At 40.2% G+C, this 18,145-nt stretch overlaps 1 protein-coding gene across 1 annotated transcript in view; it reads right to left on the bottom strand.

The window, feature by feature from the left end:
* The window catches only part of Srp72 (signal recognition particle 72), a 30,268-nt gene extending 13,528 nt beyond the window's left edge, over positions 1-16,740 (bottom strand). Inside the window, exons 1-11 of the mRNA XM_042678076.1 lie at positions 16,593-16,740; positions 13,675-13,795; positions 12,388-12,511; positions 10,567-10,710; positions 10,376-10,487; positions 8,119-8,150; positions 5,256-5,380; positions 5,109-5,166; positions 3,855-3,986; positions 2,317-2,445; positions 1,508-1,580 (exon numbers count right to left, since the gene is read on the bottom strand). Of these exons, the coding sequence (XP_042534010.1) occupies positions 1,508-1,580; positions 2,317-2,445; positions 3,855-3,986; positions 5,109-5,166; positions 5,256-5,380; positions 8,119-8,150; positions 10,376-10,487; positions 10,567-10,710; positions 12,388-12,511; positions 13,675-13,795; positions 16,593-16,704 (1,162 nt within the window). The 5' untranslated portion in view covers positions 16,705-16,740. The remainder of the gene's footprint in view (positions 1-1,507; positions 1,581-2,316; positions 2,446-3,854; positions 3,987-5,108; positions 5,167-5,255; positions 5,381-8,118; positions 8,151-10,375; positions 10,488-10,566; positions 10,711-12,387; positions 12,512-13,674; positions 13,796-16,592) is intronic.
* Between the last annotated feature and the right edge of the window lie 1,405 nt (positions 16,741-18,145).

Genomic DNA, 18,145 nt, shown 5'->3' with positions numbered 1-18,145 from the left:
AATTATCCGGGCAAGATAATGAGTACATTTCTTATCAAGCATTGTTGCCTCCTCCTTTGTTTCCCCTTCCCATCCCTTCCCATCCCCCCCACCTGCTCCCCCAGACCCCCTCCCCCCACCCCCTCCTCCTATCCATAATATATTCTAACAACATTCACTCATACTACACCAGTATCTACAGGACCCGTTTTATATTTCTTTTTGTTTTTTTGTCGGTGTGGGGCTTGAACTCTGGGCTTGGGTGCTATCCATGCGCTCTTCAGCTCAAGGCAAGCGCTCTACCACTTAAGCCATAGCACCACTTCTGGTTTTCTAGTGGTTAATTGGAGACAAGTGTCTCACGGACTTTTCTGCCTGGGCTGGCTTTGAACTGTGATCCTCAGATCTCAGCCTCTTGAGTAGCTAGGATTACAGGCTTGAGCCACCGGCGCCCGGCTTCCTATTTTATATTTTTGTCACCTATTTTGCTTTGTTGTATGCTAGTTGAGGCACTGAAATAGAACTAGTATTAGACAGTTGTTCTACCAATTGAACTATGCCTACAACCACTTTGTTCATGATAAAATCTTGATAACTTTGCCCAAGCTAGCCTCAAACTTGAGATCTTCCTGCCTCTGCCTGAGTAGGTGGAACTATAGGCAGGTGCTCATACCTGGCAGGAATTTTAAGTTTAATTAAATTCTGATTAACTCAAACCTCAAATAGCTACATGTGGCTAGTAGCATACTAGACAACTCAAGTCAGATAATAACTCAAGTTTAGTCTGAAACTGCAGACGTTCTAAGCAGTTTTCTGTTAAAAATCAAATATATAAGTTCTCACTAAATTTTATGTGGTAAGGGCAAAGCTGTGAAACACTGGAAAGCACAAGACAAAGTAAGCTCCTTATTTTACACAAATGACCAAGTATCTTTTTTTGCTCAAGGCTAGCACTCTACCACTTGAACCGGTACTGAAGAATCGAACCCAGGGCTTCATGCATGCTAGGCAAGCACTCTACCATTTTTTTAAGCCACATTCCCAGCCCTTTGACCAAGTATTCTTATACAGAATGTACTCAGAAAATACAAGTTAACTGTGGTCTTTTCCAACACAGGAATCCTATACTCTACTGATCTTTGAGGCACTGAGTGAAAATTGTACTATCAATTTAGGAATTACCCTAAGGGCCAACTACTTCATTACAACATTTGGAGATGATAAAAAACTATCTTTGAGGGGCTGGGAAGGTGACTCAGTGGTAGAGCGCTTGCCTTGCATGACTGAGGCCCTGGGTTCGATTCCTCAGCACCACATAAGCAAAAAGAAAAAAGCCGGAAGTGGCGCTGTGGCTCAAGTGGTACAGTGCTAGCCTTGAGCTGAAGAGCTGAGGGACAGCGCCCAGGCCCAGAGTTCAGGCCCCACGACCGGACCCCCCCCCCCCCCAAAAAAAACTATCTTTGGGTTTCAAACAATAGTTATACTTTATTATTACACAAAATATTTTAACTCAAATATTTATTAATACCTTGAGAAATTTTCAATTGTGCCATGGTGAGCTTAATTTCAGCTGCATTTTCAGGATGTTGATCTGAAAATTCCTACAATGTTTTTGGTTGGGGAAAAAAATTACATTTATACAATTGCAGACATTATATAATTACTATCATTGCTATATTCAATTTTTACATTCAATTTCAAAGTATCAAGCTTCCTTGATACTTCTTTCTACATTCAATTTGCTATAAAGCTATGCTCTAGAAGTAAACACAATGCTATCAAGTTTCCTGGAAATCATGTCAAAGAAACAAAAGATTACTATACTTTTTTTTTTAAAGGAATGACTAGTTGAGGGAAGGAGAGGAGAGGAGAGGGATGGCCTGACAGGCAACTTTACCCCTCACAATGCTCCTAACTTTACCTGTTCAACTTTTCAACATTATCTTCATGGACACAACTCATATATTTAACATAACGGAACTGGAGTAGTATCTCCATGACTTAGTTTTAAAGTAAAATTCACAGGAGAACACATTAATGGAACATGGGTTTCATATGTTTTGGTATTTTAAGACTACAACAAACCTCCATTTCATGTTTAGTGGATCTTCAAAAGAAACACGTGTTTTTAGGGGTTCATTATTTATACGATATAAATTTACACAAAACGAAGCTATAACCTAAGAATTAACTAAAGTGACTCTGGAATTTATCTAGTGGTATATTAACTTATGGCTTACTATACTGGAATGACAAGCTTATAGCTTATTAGAAGGAAGTAAAACAGGGTGGTAACTGCCTGATACCTAATTAAAAATTCAAGTATAACGTCTTTACCTGAAGCAGCTCTATTGCTTTTGTGTGCTGCTTTTCACGACAGAGTTGGGCTGCTTGGATTAACACAGGAAGGAGATGTGCTGGACTCTGAGACTGTAAACTGGTAGATATTTTTCGGCATTGTTCTGCCTATAAAATGATTCCAACATAACAAAAACCTGGTTAATGAACTTAAATACTAAATAACCCCAAAGGGAGATGGGGGCATTAGTTTTGTTTTTTTTTTTTTTTTCAAATGAAAAATGTCAAAAGGTTAGGAAAACAGTTTATTGCATCTGTTTTCAATTTTACTTCCAAGAAAAGATTTCTATTTGCTGAATTCAAGCTATGAATTATAAAACTCATTAGGTAAAAGGAAAGTTCTAAATGTTTGTTTGAATGTTCAAATTAGGTTTAAAAATGTTTTGTTTTTTGTTTTTTTGGGTCTGGTTGTGGGGCCTGAACTCTGGGCCTGGGCGCTGTCCCTCAGCTCTTCAGCTCAAGGCTAGCGCTCTACCACTTGAGCCACAGTGCCACTTCCGGCTTTTTTCTTTTTGCTTATATGGTGCTGAGGAATCGAACCCAGGGCCTCAGTCATGCAAGGCAAGCGCTCTACCACTGAGCCACCTTCCCAGCCCCCATCAAATTAGGTTTAAAAATGCAATACATCAAGTATAAAAACCACAAAACATTTCTTACCCAAGTATTAATAACTTGACTCAGTTGTAAATAATAAAAACATTCTACCTCACTCTCCTATTAAAAACTTGTTTTACATAAGTGTTAATTCAAAATTCATGTTATCAAGCTCATATATATATATATATGTGTATATATAATTTTAGACATATATACTTATATATAATTTTATATATAATTTATATATACACATATATACATATGCACATACATATGTATGTACATACATATACATGTCTGTCTGTCTGTCTCTCTCTCTATATATATATACATATAAAATCTCTTCAACATCTGTAACTTTTGTTTACAGCAGAACCAAAATGAAAGGGAGTGTTTTGTTTGTTTCTTTTTGGGTACGGTCATGGGGCCTGAACACTGTCCTTCAGCTCTTCACCTCAAGGCTAGCACTCTACTACTTGAGCCACAGCACCACTTCCGGCTTTTTTCTTTTTGCTTATGTGGTGCTGAGGAATCGAACCCAAGGCCTCATGCATGCAAGGCAAGTGCTCTACCACTGAGCCACCTTCCCAGCCCGAAAGGGAGTGTTTATAATCATGACTGGTATCTTTGCTGAGTCTATTTCAATTGATATTAGAAATAAACTTTATGAAACTCTTATTATTTTCAATTAACTGACAAAAAGCCAGAGACAGAAGTGTGGCTCAAGTGGTAGAGCACTAGCCTTTTGTGAAAAAAGCCAAGCCAAGAGAATGAGGTCCTGAGTGTATACACACACACACACACACACACACACACTCTCTCTCTAAAATAAATTAGACCAATACATGCATTAAATATTATTTGCTATTTATAAAAGAGTTAAGCGTTAGCCAGGAAACTAGAGATCTATAATTACCTACCTGGTTTGTGTACATAGCAAGTAAAGCTTTGTTAAATTCTATAGCTTGTAGTTGTTTCTTGGAGAGCTTAAATTCTACTCCTTCTGCATTGGTTAATTTCACTTTCTTCTTGGAGTCAAAGACATTTTGGTCCTGATAAAGTGAAAGTTCATTCACCATTATTAACAGGATTTCCAACTTCAGCCCCCTTAAAATGCCAAGGTCTTATTGTTTCATTTAGCTATTTTATATAAACACAACCTGGTTAGAACCTCAGCTAGTAAAATATATAGAAATTTGCTCTGGATTCACAGATGTAAATGAAATCTTCACAATTCAAACCTACTGGTGTATCTATCTATTTTACAATCTACTTAACAGGGGTGAGAAGGCTGAAATGAGCTGTCTTAAGGAAAAAGGGATCCAAACTCCTGATTATCTTTCTATTATTAACTACTTGTTTTGAGACTGACTACAAAGGTATTTACTTTGCAATTTCTACAAATCATGCTGTTTAAATTTGTATAATAAAGTAAAATACAAAAAGTTTGAAATGATCAGTATGTAAGTAAATCATTGTACAAATTTCTGAAGCCATTTTAGAAAAAATACCTTGATATTTAACTTTTTATTTTTTTCTTTTAGTCCCTTATGCCTATGTATCTTTTTGTGTTTTCTTATTTTTCCCCAGTGAACTAGAAATGCTTCTTCATATTTATGCATGCTTATCCTGCTGGTTAATCTTTAAACCTTCAACAAGTATCAGTATTTTTGGTACATGTGTGAAAACAGAACAAAAAAAACAGTTGAAATTGTTGGGAAGAGGATAGGTTAAGGGAAAGTGATAAGAGAGAATAAAAATCTTAAACCAGTCAAACCTTCACAGGTCAACTCAAATCTGCTAACCCAGAGATCTTTCTTTTTTTATCAAATACAGCAAGTTAAAAAGACAAGGAATTTAAACAAGTATACTTCTTTTCAGTATCAGAATGAATTAGGTTTTTGAGGCTGGGTATTTCAGGTTGGTCTTGCACTTTCAACACACTGGGATTACAGATGTGTGCTAATATACTGGCTTACAAGAATGCTTTATTACTTGAATATGCATTACAGAATCATCAATCTTATGAGAGTTAACTAATACTCCATCGTAATTCTGCTACTCAAGGATTTTTTTCTATTATGGAAAAAATAATGCTTACCCTAGAAATAAAGCTGGGGTAATGAGTTCTCAGCACAAAATACATACACAGGAAAGCCCTGGATATCCCTTACCTTATTAATGGTAATGATGTTATTTGCAATTACAGCTAGCAGTCCCACATCAGTGGGCCTGTGAACAAGAAGCAACAGTTAAGATAGAACAAACTTTAAAAAAGAAGCCTCATCCCCTATAAAAGATACTTCATTTTAACAACTCACTTTAGTTTTATTATCTGATTGTAAAGTTGCAGAGCCTCCTCTGTACGACCCTGAAGCTGCAGAATATAGGCCATCTGACCATGAATGATGGCCAGTTCTGCCTGTGGGTCTTCCTCAGTCCCATCCTAAGCAGAAGAAGAAAGATTTTTTTTTTCTGTAAAAATTTCCAAACTGAAAATTTGAAATAATTTTATCAAGTGATCCAAATGTTTGAAAGAGATACAACCCATAAGAAGACATGTAATTTCAAGAATGTTCCATGACATCAGTTCTTTTAAATTTAGAATTGTCACTAAAGAGAGTTGTTGAGAAAATGGCAAAAAGATGTTGGCAGAACATGGCAACAAATTAAGAAATACAATGTATTAATGGTCATTATCCTCTAAAGCCCAGGAATGAAAATCATAATATAAAAAACTGGCATCCAGCTGGGCGCTGTGGCTCACACCTATAATCCTAGCTACTCAGGAGGTTGAGATCTGAGGATCTCGGTTCAAAGCCAGCCTGAGCAGGAAAGTCCCTGAGACACTTATCTCCAATAAACCGCCAGAAAACTGAAGTGGCGCTGTGGCTCAAGTGGTAGAGCACTAACCTTGAGCTGAAGAGCTGAGGGATAGCGCCCAGGCCCAGAGTTCAAGTCCTATGAACGACCAAAAAAAAACAAAAACAAAAAAACCCCAAAAAACAAAACACAATTGACATCCAGATTTAACTTTTGACAAAATTCCTAAATTCTGCCAACAACTTTCTTTTCTGTAGCCAACTATAGAAGCTCAAACTTGTAATCTCAGCTACTCAGAAGGTGTAGATAGAAGGATCTCAGTTTGAGGGAAGTCTGGAGACAAAGTGCAAGATTTTATCTAATAACTAAAATATAAAGGATGTGTGTGCCAAGTGGTAGAGCTCTTGCCTAGCAAGTGCCAAGGCCCTGAGTTCAAACCCTAGTGCCATCCCACTAGGAAAAGAAAAAAATGCTTCTGTCAATTCTACCGTATCTCTAAAAAAAACATGGAATTAGCTGGTGGCTCACACCTGTAATAGTAGCAACTCAGGAGGCTGAGATCTGAAGACTGGTTCAAAGCCAGCCCAAGAAGGAGTCTGTGGGATTCCTATCTCCAAATAATCACTAGAAATTCCAAAGTAGAGCTGTGACTCAAAGTGGTAAGCACTGGCCTTGAGCAAAAAGAGCTCAAAGACAGTGCCGAGGCTGTGAGTTCAATCCCACACAGACAAAACAAACAAAAACAAAGATAAAATTAACTAAATAACTCTTTTTATCTTTTACTTTAAAAATGTTTTCTTATAGGGGTTGGGAATGTGGCTCAGTGGCAGAGTACTTGCCTCACATACATGAGGCCCTGGGTTTGATTCCTCAGCACCACATAAGCAGAAGAAGCCAGAAGAGCTGAAGAGCTGAGGGACAGCACCCAAGCCTAAAGTTCAGACCCCACAACCAACCAAAAAAAAAAAAAAAGAATTCCTATAAAGTAGTAATACTAGAGTTTGAACTCTAAACCCTTAAGCTTACTGTGCTGTAATCTACCACTTGATCTACATCTCTAGGCCTATTTGTTTTGGTTTTGTTCCATCAGTCCTGGGGCTTGAACTCTGGGCTGGGTGCTGTCCCTGAACTTCTTTTGCTCAAGGACAGTGCTCTACCACTTGAACTACAGTGCCACTTCTGGCTTTATTGGAGATAAATCTCATGGACTTTTCTGCCCAAGCAGGCTTTGAACAGTAATTCCTAGATCTCAGCCAGAGTAGTTAGAATTACCGGCATAAGCCACAGGTGCTTGACCAGTCCTGCTTTATGTTAGCTGCTTTAGAAATTAAGTGTAGTGGGGCTGGGATGTAGCTCAGTGGCAAAGCGCTTGCCTAGCAAGTGCAATGTCCTGGGTTCGATCCCCAGTACCAAAAAAGAAAAGACAAAAAAAAAAATACAGTTAAGTACTATGGGGGGAGGCTGGGAAGAGACGGGAAGGGGAAACAAAGGAGGAGGCTACAATGCTTGATAAGAAATGTACTCATTATCTTGCCCATCTAATTGTAACCCCTCTGTACAGTATTTTCACAATAAAAAATAAATAAAAATTAAAAAAAAGAAAGAAATTAAGTGTAGTGAACATGGGCTGGCCTCAAAGCAGGATCTTTCAGATGTCAGCCTTCTGAGAAGCTAGTAATATAGGTATGAGTACTGGCTTAAAATATGTAGTGCCATCAACTGATGCTTTGGATACATCCACGTTCTCCAATTTTTTCAGAAAAGTTGCCTAATGAATATTTAAAACTACGAGGCTATTCTCTTTTATCAACTCAGTACTCCATCTCTAATTTAATGTTTGCCAACCAAGAGTCGTTCCCAAACATGTTATGTCACTTGTGCTTGACAAGGCAACAATACTACTCTGAAAGAACTATTCATGTGAAAAGTAGCTTTATTTTCATATAAACCATATAAAATTCTCAGATCTATTAAAGTTCCTAAAGAAAATTATTTTCTAAGTTGGTAAAAACCAAAAGAACTGTACTATCTATAACAAAAAGTGAATTCTACAATGAAGCTGTCCATTATTCGTCAAAACTATAAAATCTAGGGGCTGGAAAGGTGGCTTAGTGGTAAAGTACTTGCCTCACATGCATGAGGCCCTGGGTTCGATTCCTCATCACCACATAAGCAGAAAAAGCCTGAAGTGGTGCTATGGCTCAAATGGTAGAGTGCTAGTCTTGAGCTGAAGAGCTGATGGACAGCACCCAGGCCCAGAGTTCAGGCCTCACAAACAACAACAACAACAAAAAACCCATAAAAACAAAACAAAAAACAAAAAACTATAAAATCTGGACTTAGTAACTGTATAATACTTACAGAGTCTTCTGAAAACGAACGGCGGCAAAGATCTACAAGAGAAAAATTATCTAAAAGTTAGTATTGCTGGGTAATTTCCATTCCTTTTACTGTTCCAAAAAGCAAGAACTAAATTTCTGAGATTTCTCAGACAGTCTTTTCTGCTCAAGGTTATCCTCAACCAAACATCCTCCTACAAATAGACCCCAGAGTAGCTTGGATCACACAGGCAAGCACCACCATACCTTTCTGACTCATTTGTTGAATTTGGTGGATGAGGAGAGTATCTAAAACTTTTGTCTGGGCTAGTCCAGTTCTGATCTTAATGTGCGCCTCCTCCAAGTATAGGCATAAGCCATTGTGTCCAGCTTCTGGTTTTGTTTTGTTGGTAATGGAGTTTTAATTCAGGGTCTGCTACTTACTAGGCAAGTGCCACTACTTGGGCTATTTCACCACTCTGTGTTTATCTTTGTGTTTAATAAACATGCATCTATGTTATTATGTTTTGTTTCGTTTTAATGACTCCATGACAAATCTGTTTCATAATTAAAGTAAAATAACCAATCCAGAAAGTAATGTACTTACTAATTTTTGTTCTCTTAACCATTATGATTAACATAAAGACAAATGTGAAATTGGTGTCATTATTCCTTTAAAAGAAAATGGAATTGAGTAAAGAATACATACATTTCAAAATCTGCTACACATGAACAAACTGCTCATGTAAGTCTATAATACTTCTACACTAAAATCTCCAATGTTGGGTAGGAGCACCTGCCTATAGTCAGATAGTAGCTCAAACTACAGTACTGTTTAGAAAAAAAAACAACAACTCTGTAATGCATCTTTTATCTTTTTTAAAAAGTGAGACAGTGTTATGTTATTTTTCCGAAACTATTCTTGAACACCAGAACTCAATTGATCTGCTTTAGCTCCCAAATAGTATAACTAAAGGTGTGAGCCACTGAACCCAGCTTAAGAAATTTTAATTGCCAGGCTCTGGGAGCTGATACCTATAATCTTACTCACAAGACTGAAATCTCAGGATCAGGATCTGAAAAAAGCCTGGGTGGACAAATCTGAAACTCTTATCTCCAATTAGTCAGCAAAAAGTTGGGAGTAGAGGTGTGGCTAAAGTGGCAGAGTGCCAGCTTTGAATAAAAATGCCAAGAAGGATCACAAGGCCCTAAGTCGCCTGTTGTCCCCCCCCCCACCTCTGCCCACCCCCCTCCCCTCTCTCCCTGCAGTCATTTTCTTAAATGAGGGCCTGACTCCACTGTGCAGGCTGGCCTTGAACTTTCAATTCTCCTGCCTCAGTTTTCTGACTGTAGGTGTGCACTACTGTCTCTGGCAAAATTTTAATTCTATTCATCTGCCTATATATTTATTTATTATGCATTTTTGTGGTGCTAGGGACTGAACTCAGGGCATATGCATAGCAGGCAAGTATTCAACTCCAACCCTGAGATTTTAATTCTTACACAGATTTTTCATGATATTCTAACCTTGATTTCAGTTTAGCTGTTCACAGTTACTGTTTCACTTTTTATCCTTATCACTATCCTCTAAAATCTCTGTAACATCACTTTTATAGCTTCTAGAAAGAGTTGAGTCCTGAAATAAGTTCTCAAATAAATTTTCTTTTTTTGGGGGTACTGAGGATTGAACCCAAGGCCTTGTGATTGTACTCTACTACAGAACTACATTCTAGGTTCCTTTTTTCTTTTATATGTATGCTGGTACTGTAACTTTACCCCAGGGTCTTGCACTTTTGCTGAGCTATTTCACTCACAACTGGCATTCTTACCAATTGAGTCAGACCTGTCGTCTATCACTCTCCTTCTCATGGATTGTTCTGCTGAGGTAGGCTTTAAACTATGGTTCTCAGATCTCAGCCTTTTGAAGAGCTAAGATTACTTTCATGAGCCACCAGCACCCAGCCACAGCCTCCTTTTTTCTTAATTAAAATGTGCTTGAGTGGTGTTACATATGTCACTTCATTTACATTTAACATTCAAAAAAACTTGCTCCGAAAGGAAGTACTCAAAATTCAAACTCTGAAGTCTAATATGACTAAAAATGGACAGGTAAAATAACTTGGTGTTTCAACAGAAATCGAGATACGGTCCAAAAGAGAGAGAGAGTAGATGAACTTTGAAAAACTACTGCTTTAGAAAGTTCTATTTAATAATTTCATAAACATCGACTCCAAGTTTTGAAGATGCTCTACAAAGGTCTTATCCAGATTATAGTTACAGAAAACTTGAAAACTGCCAACCTTCAGCTTTTTGTAGGATTTTCATTGCCTGGTTCAACTGGCCTTGTCCGATCAGTGCACAAGCAGCATTGTAGCACAGTTCATGTGTGCCTTCTTGGAGGCCCAAGTTCTCCTGTCATGGAGCAAAATACCAGTCAAACACTCAAAAAGAACATTACTTCCTGGCAGTATAGGCACACAAGGATACTTACTGGAACCACTTTTTCCCAATTGCTTTGAGCTGCAACAACTGCAGAAAGGTTTGTTTTCCTTTCTTCATCATAATCATCTTGGGAATTTCGGACTAGATCTCTATACACAGCTAGGCATTCATCATAGCGTTCTAAGCGGTATAGCTAGAGAACAAAAAGGCAATAAAAAAAAAAAATCAAAGAACATGAACATAGTGTCTAACACCCTACAAATCCCATTTGAAACCACTAAGTAGGAAATCTTCCTCAGCAAAATACAAGCAATCAACCATTAAAAAAAAATTTTATTTCAATTACTTCTGTGTACTCTAATGCCTTCAAAAATTCTCCTAACAATGACTCTTACTATATTACAGATATAATTCAATTTAGAAAAATATGTAAGCCGGGCGCTGGTGGCTCACGCCTGTAATCCTAGCTACTCAGGAGGCTGAGGTCTGAGGATCGCGGTTCAAAGCCAGCCCGGGCAGGAGAGACTGTGAGACTCTTATCTCCAATAAACCACCAGAAAACCGGAAGTGGCGCTGTAGCTCAAGTGGTAGAGCGCTCGCCTTGAGCTGAAGAGCTGAGGGACAGTGCCCAGGCCCAGAGTTCAAGCCCCACGACCGACAAAAAAAGAAAAATATGTAAGGCTCAACTCCTAGCTTTGGTACCAACACAATTTTTTTTTTCTTTACATTCTTTCTTGAAGTTAAAGGGATGATGAGGAAATCTTTCTACAGAAGTTTGTATGATAATTGAATCTGAATTACAATGAAAATTTTTTCCCACTCAAAATAACTTAAGTCCTAGCAAAAAAGAATAAAATATTAACAAAAAAAAGATAATGCTTCCTAGGAGTTAACCATATAAATCTTTCAATTTTTATATCTCAGAAATTAGCCATTCTACATAGTCTCAAGTATCCACAATATAATTACTGCTTATTTTATTCATGTTCTTTTTCCATTCACAGTTACATTTCCACATTATTATTCACATTCTTAAAGGAGAGTAACAACCACTTCTTTGGGTCAATCAGTCCACCCATGACCAAGACTGGTGATCTTCATCAACCCTTGATTTACCTTCTATTTATCTAGTCTACAGATTCCTATCTTTTCATTAATAGGACTACTTTATATCATGCTTAATTTTATGTCTCATGTCATTTAGAATGAAGTACTTTGACAGGATATATTTCCATGAGTAAATACTCTTTTTTATTGGGGGGTGGGGGGTGGTCTGGACGTGGGGCCTGAACTCTGGGCCTGGGTGCTGTCCCTCAGCTCTTCAGCTCAAGGCTAGCACTCTACTACTTGAGCCACAGCACCACTTCCAGCTTTTTTCTTTTTGCTTATGTGGTGCTGAGGAATCGAACCCAGGGCCTCATGCATGCAAGGCAAGTGCTCTACCAATGAGCCACCTTCCTAGCCCCTTCTTTGAGTAATAAACTCTTATAGGGCAGATCAAATTCTCATACATCATGCTTTTATTTTAATCTTAAAATACCGGTTAAATATTAGAAATGTTGTTTCAAATCTGTATAAGTACAGAAGCTCACTTGCTTTCATCTTTTCAACTAAGTCTAAATTTCATGGACTAGTTCTGTTAATTTTCTAGTTACCCCTGAGGAAGTCCCTTGTTCAAAGAACATTATGTATGCAACTGTTTAAATGAAGAGCAAGAAGAGAGAATACGTTCAAACCTCGAGAATTAGCTTGATGACCAGTTTTGTGGAGCACCAGGATGGGCTGGAATTCCTCATCCCTGCTCCACGTTAAAGGCAGAGTCATGCTCACTCAGGATGATTGTCAACAGGTATTTTAAAGCAGTAATTACCACTTGTCCATAAAGCTCCTTTAGTTTGTCTGACTGCTGGTTGGCATTTTCGATCGTCTTCAAAGCATTCTCAATTCTGTTTAGCCTGTACTCGCAATATGCCTTCTCAAAGGACAGTGAGTTACTGAAGAAAAAGCATACCGATGTATGATTATTATTTAACAGTGCACAGTGCTCACTATATGCCAGAAATTGCCTTAAGCATATGATATACATTAATTCCCAGGACAAAAATTAATAACATGTTTAAAAATCATACAGGATGAGCTAGGTTCTGGTGGCTCATACCTATAATCCTTAAGAGCATCATTCCTTTTCTTTGTCTTTTTATCTTTCCTTTTTTTTTTTGTTGGTCATGGGGCTTGAACTCTTGGCCTAGGCACTGTCCCTCAGCTCTTCAACTCAAGGCTAATACTCTACCACCTGAACCACAGAGCCACTTCCGGTTTTCTGAGTGGTTTACACGGACTTTCCTCCCTAGCTGTCTTTGAACCATGATCCTCAGATCTCAGCCTCCCGAGTAGCTAGGATTACGGGCGTGAGCCACCGGTGCCTGGCTTCTCTTTTTAGTTCTTATAAGTTTTAAAAAATCAGTTTTCAAGCTACATTTTATATGGCACAAGTATAAAAACAAAAAGATAAATACCAAGATTTACCTCTTTTGTTACTGAGATCTACTCTGTTCCTCCTCATTCCCTACAAATGACTATTTTTATTTATTGATTCCCTTGTAGTTTTTCATCAAATATATAAATTTGTCATATATGCTTATAATATAAAACATATTTATGTATAAATTCCTGTACCTTCTTACAAAAAATATATTTTCTTATAAACATTCCATTAAACATTCTTTTAAATTTAGTCTTGATACGTATTTCTTTGGGGCCAAGTATAACTAGAGAAAAGTCAAATTAAGTATATTCATTTAAATAATTCTCAATGGAGAATCAGTCAACTAACACTGCCACATCATCCTGAAGACCTCAATCAACTTGTATGCTTATATGCTCAAACTTTTGCTGGGTCCTTGCCTCTCTATCCCACATGAACTCTGTTTAATATTCCCTATCTTCTAGAGTATACTTCATTCTTAGTGGTCAAAATAAACAAATAAATAGCTCTCTAGGCATAGATGCTAGTGCTTCTTTCAGTTTCAGAAACACTTGCAAGTAAAAGGAAAATGGAGGGAAAACTAGGTTAAAAAAATGACTAGTGGAGGAGAAACCATGGAAGAGGTTATAACTCTTAACAAAAGTGTTTCTATACATTGAGATAATCACTTACTTTGTTAACACTTTGGTGTGAGTATTGATGACATTCAAGGCTTCCTTGAAACTTCCATTCTGAATAAGACATATTACCTTACAGTGCAGGGCAGTTATATCATCCTTATTGATCTGCAGTACTGGAGAAGAATTTTAATATAGTCATTTTAAAATCCATTCTTTTTTCACGTTTTTCTGTTGCATTAAGAAGCCACATTTCCATTTTCACTACAGTAGATAAGGTTTGTCAAAGCAGTAAAACAATAACAACTAATCTTTGTTTTTCAGGGGCAACAGGAATTACAGATCTGATTTTCAGTAAGATAAAGATTTCCAAAAGAAAGCTGGAAGTTGATGCTTTAATGCTTGTAATCCCAGCTACCCAAGAGGCTGAGACCCAAGGCTTATGGTTCAAAGCCAACTAGGGCAGGCTAAAGCTATGAAACTTTCTTTTTACTTAAACACCAAAAAGTTGTAAGTACGGGCTGGGAGCGTGGCTCAGTGGTAGAGTGCTTGCCTTGCATGCATGAGGCCCTGGGTTCCTCAGCAACACATAAGCAGAAAAGGCCAGAAGTGGCGCTGTGGCTCAAGTGGTAGAGAGCTAGCTGAGGGACAGAGCCTAGGCCTAGAGTTCAGGCCCCACGACTGACAAAAAAAAACAAAAAAACAACAAAAAAACCCAACAACAGTTTTAAGTAGAGCTACAGCACAAGTGGTAGAGTGCTAGCCTAGAGTGAAAAAATTAAAGGATAGTGCCTAGGCCCTGAGTTTTGGCATGCACACATACAGATTTTCAAGATGGCTGAGGATAAAGCTTACTGGTAGAGGGCTTGCTATAATTCAAGGCCTTGGGTTCATAATCTTATGATGCAAATATAAATTTTATTACTTCACAGAGAAAGAAAAGTTCATGTGAAAGTTGGAAGCAAATAACTTTTTACTTTTTTTTAAAGACAGGGTCTTTCTATGCAACCTAACCAAAGCTGGTCTCAAATTCTCAATCCTCTTTATCCTCTAAGTGGTAAAATTATAAGATACTTTAGGTGTAGTGCAAGATTGCCACTAACTCCTTGGGAGTTTTCGGGAAAATAACTTAATAGCAAAATCTCAGTGTTCTGAGCTACAAAATGAGCATAAAAGCATAACTTTTTCACGAGGTTATCAAGAAGATGAATTGACAATGTTCTTGGAAAATCTTAGAAAGTGGCGCTGTAGCTCAAGTGGTAGAGTGCTGGCCTTGAGCTGAAGAGCTGAAGGACAGCGCCCAGACCCAGAGTTCAAGCCCCACGACCGACAAAAAAAAAAAAAAAAGAAAATCTTAGAAACTATAAAGTACAATGCAGGGGCTGGGAAGGTGGCTTAGTTGTAGAGTGCTTGACTCACACGCATGAGGGCCTGAGTTCAGTTCCTTAGCACTTCATAAACAGAAAAAGCCGGCTATGACATGAGAGACAGAGCACTAGCTTTGAGCTGAAGAGCTGAGGGACAGCACCCAGGCCCAGAGTTCAAGCCCCATGACCGAGGGGAAAACAAAGGACAATGCGACCTGGGAAGGGAAGGTGGCTCAGTGGTAGAGCGCTTGCCTTGCATGCATGAGGCCCTGGGTTTGATTCCCCAGCACCACACAAGCAAAAAGAAAAAAGCTGGAAGTGGTGCTGTGGCTCAAGTGGTAGAGCGCTAGCCTTGAGCTAAAGAGCTGAGGGACAGCCCGCCCAGGCCCAGAGTTCAGGCCCCACGACAGGACCCCCTGTCCCCCAAATAAAAGGACAATGCAAACATCATCTTGCCAGCAATATTCCCAAACAAAACAAAACAAAACACCCCAGCCACTCAAACTTTTCCTTTTCACCCTGACTCAGAAGTACAAGTAAAGACCCAGGTAGTGAGGTTTCAACGCTAACAGATATTCAGTGTCAAAATGGCCAAGATCATAGTTATGGAACTGTATAACTACAGTTCTTTGTATAACTACTTAATTGTTTAATATGAAGCACCTTGAGATGAAATAAAAAGGTGCATATGTGCCGGCCAAAGCCACCACTTGCACATTAACTCTGCAACGGGTGGCTGAAAAGTATCTGTATAGCCCGTGTGTCACGGCCATGCTTTTTATGTTTCTCCCGCTTTGCACAGTTGAAAGGCTTAATTACATCGCCAAACCTAACATATACAGGTTGCGACTTTAGCAGAGAACTCACAGAACAACTGAGCATTTAAAGCACACGGCCGTATTAGCATTCGTGGTTAAAGGATAAAAGACAAACGCCGTGAACCTTACGTTGAAGGCACTAAGACACTGAAATGATCACTAAACCAGCAAAAGAGCAGGCCAAACTTTTGACGTTATTCACATGTACGTGCGTTCCCCTGTACGTTCTCCAGTGAAATGACATCGGGGTGGTTCTGCAACTGGCTTTAGCAGGTCTGACCTATGGATGGGCCCTGCCCTCTGCCCGGATCCGTTCCGTGTAACTTAGAACCAGCTCAGCACCAGCTTGTCAATTACGTGGCCCAGGCCCAGCCCAAGAGAACAAGTTGTGTCCACAGTGCTGACTCGATCGCCCCGCTCAGGGGGATGAGGAAGAGGCGACCTGGTGTCGTATTGGCCTTTCTAAAACAAGGCAGCGAGGAAGAAATCGAGTGGGGAAAACAGCTGGCAAGAGTGCGGGTTCTTCGGTCTCTTTAAAGTTGTCCGGCGCGTCCCGCGGCCAGGGAAGCGGGAAGTCCACGTGGCTCTCGGCCACCTGGAACCCGGGGGGCCCCGCCAAGCGGCCGCGCCTCGCTCCCTCCCCGCCACGGGCCACGGGCCGCGGCCGGGACGACGCCCGGATCTCCCGCTCGGCGCAGCGGCTCGGAGGGGGTCCCGCGCGCCGGAAACCAGCGACATTCTCCCGCCGCCCAGACCCTCCTCGGCGCCCCCGCCCCCCCGACACTCACTCTTGTTGACGGTCTTGAGAGCGCGCGTGAAGTCGCCGTTCTGGCCATAACGGTTCACCTCACTCCACAAGGCCGGCACCGATGCCCCCCCACTGCTGCCACTGCTCGCCATCTTGGAGGAGACGAGGGGCGGGGCGGGGACGACCTCTGGCCCGGAAGCGGATTCTCTAGTTGGCCTAGCGGAGGAGGAAGCTGGTGGTTGCTGAGCAACGTGGTGGAGTCCGGAGCTTCTGCACCCCCGGGGTAGCGTCGGAAACCACAATCTTCCGGTCTCGAGGCGAGAATGGAACCTGTAGTCCCGGGTGGAGGGCTGCCTGGAAGGCGTCTATCCCCGCAGGGGGACTAGGAGGGACTCACGGACTCGTGTCAGCCTCCAGTGGCGCCACGGCCTTTGCGAGCTAGTTTACAAGGTAAACCGAAGTAGGGAGTCATTGCGTGGGGCCCGGCTCATTGGCAATCGGGAACACACCAGCACTTGGAACTGTAAGGATTTAGGAGAGCTGGGGTTGGTTCTGGGGAAGGTCGAGGACGTTCTGGTCGCGAAGGGTGCATGCATAGAGTGAAGTCGTGTTTGATGAAAACCCCTTAGATTTACCCCCTCCCTCCCTCTTGTTGCATCTTTCACTTCACACATGGGCAGTCATGCTGTAAAGGTAACAAGTCAGTCAACGTACTGAACCTGGTTTTAGGACTGACTAGATGACTGACAGTAAACATTTTTTTGGGGGGGGTGGGGGGACGGTCCCGGGGTTTGAATTCAGAATCTGAGCAGTATCCCTGAACTTGTATGTGTGTGCAGGGTTAGCACGCCACCACTTGAACCACAACTCCACTTTTGGCTTTTTTCCCCCTTGTGGGGGTCCCATGCACTTTGCTGCCCAGGCTGCCTTCCAATGGTGATCTTCCTATCTCAGCTTCATGAGAAGCTAGGATTACAGGAGTGAGCCATTGGCGCCCGGCCACAACTTCCTTCCTGGATTCTATTTTGCCCACTGTAAATTAAGCATGAAATATTTGTTCTAGGGGTAAAAGATAATTCATGCATCTGGCAGGCACACAGTAAACAGTACAGACATAAGGCATTCTGGGTTCCTGTAAAACCTTAAGTGTTGAGGTATTTTTGTTGTATACAGGAAAGGGATAGATACCTATACAGTAATATATATTATCACCATATGTATCATACATTATGTAATGTTATATATGTGTTACATATATTAGAGTTTGGCTGTATGGCCTAGGTTGTGCTTAAACTCATGATCCTCCCCCTCCCCATGTCAGTCTCTGGGGTTCTGGATTTCAAGTACATCCCAATGTGCTTGACACCCCCAGTACACTTAATGTTACACATCTTCCTGAGTAGCTTACTCGAGACAGGACTTTGCTAATTCCTGCTACTTTATCTTAACAATCTAGATAACTCCTTTTCACCTTTCATTTCTAATGGAGGCATGAAGATCCTGAGTTCAAAACCTTATCTCATTCATAAAAACACTCCTAACAACTGTTATGACTGAAGTAGACTGAGTCTAGGTGTAAGAGGATATAATCTG

Source organism: Dipodomys spectabilis, unplaced genomic scaffold, assembly GCF_019054845.1.
Source record: "Dipodomys spectabilis isolate Male_0828 unplaced genomic scaffold, ASM1905484v1 ptg000043l, whole genome shotgun sequence".
Lineage (NCBI taxonomy): Eukaryota > Metazoa > Chordata > Mammalia > Rodentia > Heteromyidae > Dipodomys > Dipodomys spectabilis.
Note: the sequence above shows the minus strand (reverse complement) of the source record. Positions and strands in the feature narration are given on the sequence as shown.